This window comes from Mesocricetus auratus, unplaced genomic scaffold, assembly GCF_017639785.1.
Source record: "Mesocricetus auratus isolate SY011 unplaced genomic scaffold, BCM_Maur_2.0 Super-Scaffold_4256, whole genome shotgun sequence".
Lineage (NCBI taxonomy): Eukaryota > Metazoa > Chordata > Mammalia > Rodentia > Cricetidae > Mesocricetus > Mesocricetus auratus.
The window spans coordinates 4,539,366-4,543,265 of NW_024429182.1; the positions used below are offsets into that span (position 1 = coordinate 4,539,366).

The window sequence follows — 3,900 nt, forward strand, 5'->3', positions numbered from 1 at the left end:
CCTTCAGAAGACACACGGTACCTTCCTCAGTCAAGTGCAGCAGATGGCATCTTGACGATGCCTAAGTTGTCTGGATTACCTTGACTTTGACTGTGAAAATTTAGGGCAAATCTGTAGTTCTCGGTAGGTGGACGCCTTATTTGGTCCACAGGCACTCTGCTACGTGATCCAGTCATGAGGAAATATTTAAAGGGGCTACCAGTCTCGTCACCACCGACCCTTACAGACACACAGTACACAGCCTTGGTTGGCTGCACTGGTGTTTTATTGCACATGGAGCAATTCCTCACACAGTAGCTAGTTGCACCAGAGAATAAATATTTGGTCACACACACAAGAGGAAACAGAATATACACACGAGTGCTAAATTTTACCAGCAGATTTCACGTGGGCACTTGGACATTAAAAAAATAATAAAAATATGTAAGATAATATTTATAATATGAATACAGTTACAGTACCATGATAAGAGTATAAAAGGTAATTTCCCAATAAAGCATCAACTCAATGATATAATAGACAAGAGGAACTGAGTTTGAATTTTATTTTAGCTTTTTTAAGATCTGCCCACCTCCCCATCCCATTAAAAATATTTAATTTTTGTGCAAGTTAACATCTTCAATGGACTTTACAATGCCTAACACTGTGCAAAATGGCGTTTTCAACCACTGGTTTTTTTTTGTCATCTTTGTTTTTAGCCACATGTGCAATTATCTCAACTGTTTCCTTTTTTTCTGTCCTATCTTCAGTTGACAGAGTCACATGTCACAGAGAGAGACTCAGCGCCTGGTCCTTCCAACTAATATTGATACATAAATAAGCTGTTTAATATAAACAAGTCTTTCTATCTTGCTGTGCAATATGCACAGAGTGAGGTAGAAAACCCTCAGCAGGACCACCGAGGCGCGCAGGGGACAGGGTTTGCCCTCCAGAAGAAAGCAAGGTGAACCTTGTTCCACGAACAGCTTAACGTTTCTCGAAACCAGATTTCTCTGTTTTGTATCCATCTTTTTCCCTTTGCTTTAAGAACCGGAGACACCAGTACTCCGGAACCAATATGCAATTTCTTTAGAAAGCAAAAGAAAACACTTCCTGGCTAATTATCACCGCCCCCAGCAGCACCCCAAACTGGAGCTGACTGCTTAGGTTCCTAGGTGTGGAACCGGAAGGCCAGGTGATAGACTTCATTCCCCCCTTACCCTCCCCACCTAGTTTCCACTCGGGTCCTTGCAGAAAATGTCAAAACCCACCTGGAAATAAAAAAAAAAAACCAACAACAACAACAAAAAAAACAAAAGAAAGAAACAAAAACTAAAGGTGCATCACGAGTACACACAGAAGGCAGAACCGCAAGAGAGAAAGGAACCCAAGACAAATCAGAAAGCCACACTCTCCCAACTCCTCCCAACTTTCCTTTTTGCGCTACGGTCATTCCGGGGCTTTGCCGTACGGCTCGTCTCGGGTGATTCGGATAGACCTGTGGGCTTCGAGTTCACCTGCTTTCGGTCTTGAGTAAACAGAGGTCTCCTCTCCTCTGGGGAGCTGCTCAGGGGCGCTCGGCAAGTTCTCTTCCTCTAGGGACGCAGAGCCTGTGTCCAGACCGGGACTGTGGGGACCGGTGTCCGTGCGCCGGGAGAGCCTGGCTCTCTACACCTTGGATTCCGAGGAGAAGTCCCGGCGCCCCGGCTCGTCCAGGCTCGAATCGCTGTCCACAGTCGTCGCCCCGCCGTTGCAGCCAGCCCAGGGCTCCAGCAGGCGCGCGGGTGCTGTGACCCCTGCATCGTCGTCGTCGTCGTCCGAGGGAGCTCCAGGGGACGGCGGCGGCCCAGCTCCAGCCAGGCAGCCCGAGGCGCGCGGCCGGTCCCCGTGGGATGCGCGGCGTCTGCGGGCGACCCGGCGCGCGCAGCAGAGCAGGCGCTGGAAGGCCTTGCGGAAGTCGGGGCTGCGGCAGTAGATGATGGGGTTGAAGGCCGAGTTGGCGTAGCCCAGCCAGTTAAAGAAGACGAAGAGGCGATCGGGCACCAGGTCGCGGTGGAAGGCCTTCACCACGTTGGCCAGGAAGAAGGGCAGCCAGCAGAGAGTGAACACACCCATGATGATGCCCAGGGTCTTGAGCGCCTTCTGCTCCCGCAGGGCCACGAGGCGCGACGGCCGCCGCTTGCTGGTGCGCCCGTTGGCCAGCGAGTCTGCGGGGCGCGGTGGCCCTGGCGACGGCGAGGGCGCCGGTGACGGCGGCCGAGCCGGGCCGCCGAGGAAGCGGCGCTCGCAACTGTCGATCTTCTTCACCTGCTTCTGGGCCTCGCGGAACACCCGCAGGTACACGAAGGCCATGATGCACAGGGGCACGTAGAAGGAGACGACGGACGAGGCGATGGCGTAGGCCCGGTTGGTGACGAAATCGCAGCACTTGGGGTCGTTGTAGCAGCGGCGCGCCTCGTCGCTCTCGGCCCGCCACCAGTGCATGAGGATGGGCAGGAAGGACACCAGAGCCGAGATGGCCCACACCGTGCACACGAGGGCCCGCGCTCGCGCGCGCGTCAGCAGACTCTGGTAGCGGAAGGGCGACGTGATGGCGAGGTAGCGGTCCAGGGCGATGACACACAGGGTCTCGATGCTGGCCGTCACACACAGCACGTCCACCGAAGTCCAGAGCTCGCAGAAGAAGGAGCCGTACTCCCAGCGGCCCCACACCACGATGGTGGCCCCGAAAGGCACCACCAGCAGCCCCATGACCAGGTCAGCGCTGGCCAGGGACATGATGAAGAGGTTGGTGAGCGTCTGCAGCCGCGGGGTCTTGGCGATGGCCACGATCACCAGCACGTTGCCCACCACGATGAGCAACACGATAAGCGCCAGCAGGAGGCCCATGCCCGCAGTCCACTGCTGCGACAGCGGCGCTGAGCCCTCGCTGATGGGAGGCAGCAGCGAGGCGGGCGGCGACGCGAGCACCAGCAGGCGCGCCGCGGTGGCCGCGCCGTCGGGCAGCGGCGCGGCCGACGACAGGTTGCAGGGTTCGGAGGCGCCCAGGGCGAGCGCCCCCGCGCCCATGCCGAGCTGCGGAGGCCGGGGGCGGGGGGTGTGGCGGGGTTGGGCCGCGGCTGGAGAACACCCCAGGAGCCGGGGCTGCGGGGCCCGCGCCGGGAGGTCGCGGCCAGGTCAGGGCAGCCGCGGCTCGGGGCCGGAGGCATGGACTCCGAGCGCCTTCTCCGCCGGAGCCGAGCGCTGTCGCCGCCGCCGCCGCCGCCGCTGCTGCTGGAGCCGCTGCCGCTGCTGGAAGAGCCGCCGGGACCTCAGCATGTTTCTGAGCGCGCGGGGCCGACAGCTCCGGCACCCAACACCCACCCCACCCCGCTGCCACCCCCCTAGCCAGCCCCCGGGGCCGCGCGTCAGGCTCCCGCAGCCAATCGCCGCCAAGGCACGCCCCCGACAACGGTGCCCCCACCCCCCAACACCCGGCACCCCCTCCTACCCGCGATTGAGCGGCTCCAAAGATTCCGGGCGGACTACGGAGCCAGCACCTCCCCGGCACCCACCGGCAGCAGCGAGCGCGCCCTTTCCTGCTCCGGCTTCTACCGGAGTCGGGTCTGCTGCGCCCCCCTGCGCCGCCTCCAGCGTCCCCGCCCCTCCAGGGGTCCCCGCTCGCCCCAGCACCCAGCTCTCTTTTTCCCTTGGCGCGGAGCTCCGCTCCTGCCCTAGCCCTCCTCCTTCCCTTCGGCAGCTCCCGTGCCTCTCTACCTCCGGTGCCGAGCTCCCTGCAGCGAGAAGGGAATCTTGCTGGTGTTCTCGAGACGTCGCCGAGCGCCTTGGACAGCCTGCCTGCTGGGGTTGGAGGAGTTTAGCTGTGAGACTGGTTCTGCCATCAGGCAGCTTGGCCCTTCCCTGATTGAGAGGGGACCCGGC

The 3,900-nt window shown here is 59.8% G+C and overlaps 1 protein-coding gene across 1 annotated transcript; it reads right to left on the bottom strand.

Annotated features, from left to right (window-relative positions):
- Positions 1 to 247: 247 nt before the first annotated feature.
- Adrb1 (adrenoceptor beta 1) lies at positions 248 to 3,217 on the bottom strand. The gene has a single exon (XM_005063423.4). It carries the CDS (start codon positions 3,046 to 3,048, stop codon positions 1,648 to 1,650), a length of 1,401 nt encoding a protein of 466 aa, XP_005063480.3. The 5' UTR covers positions 3,049 to 3,217; the 3' UTR covers positions 248 to 1,647.
- Positions 3,218 to 3,900: the final 683 nt, after the last annotated feature.

Excerpts from the sequence above, each read along its gene's own strand:
- Adrb1 (XM_005063423.4), bottom strand. The coding sequence starts at position 3,048 with ATGGGCGCGGGGGCGCTCGCCCTGGGCGCCTCCGAACCCTGCAACCTG.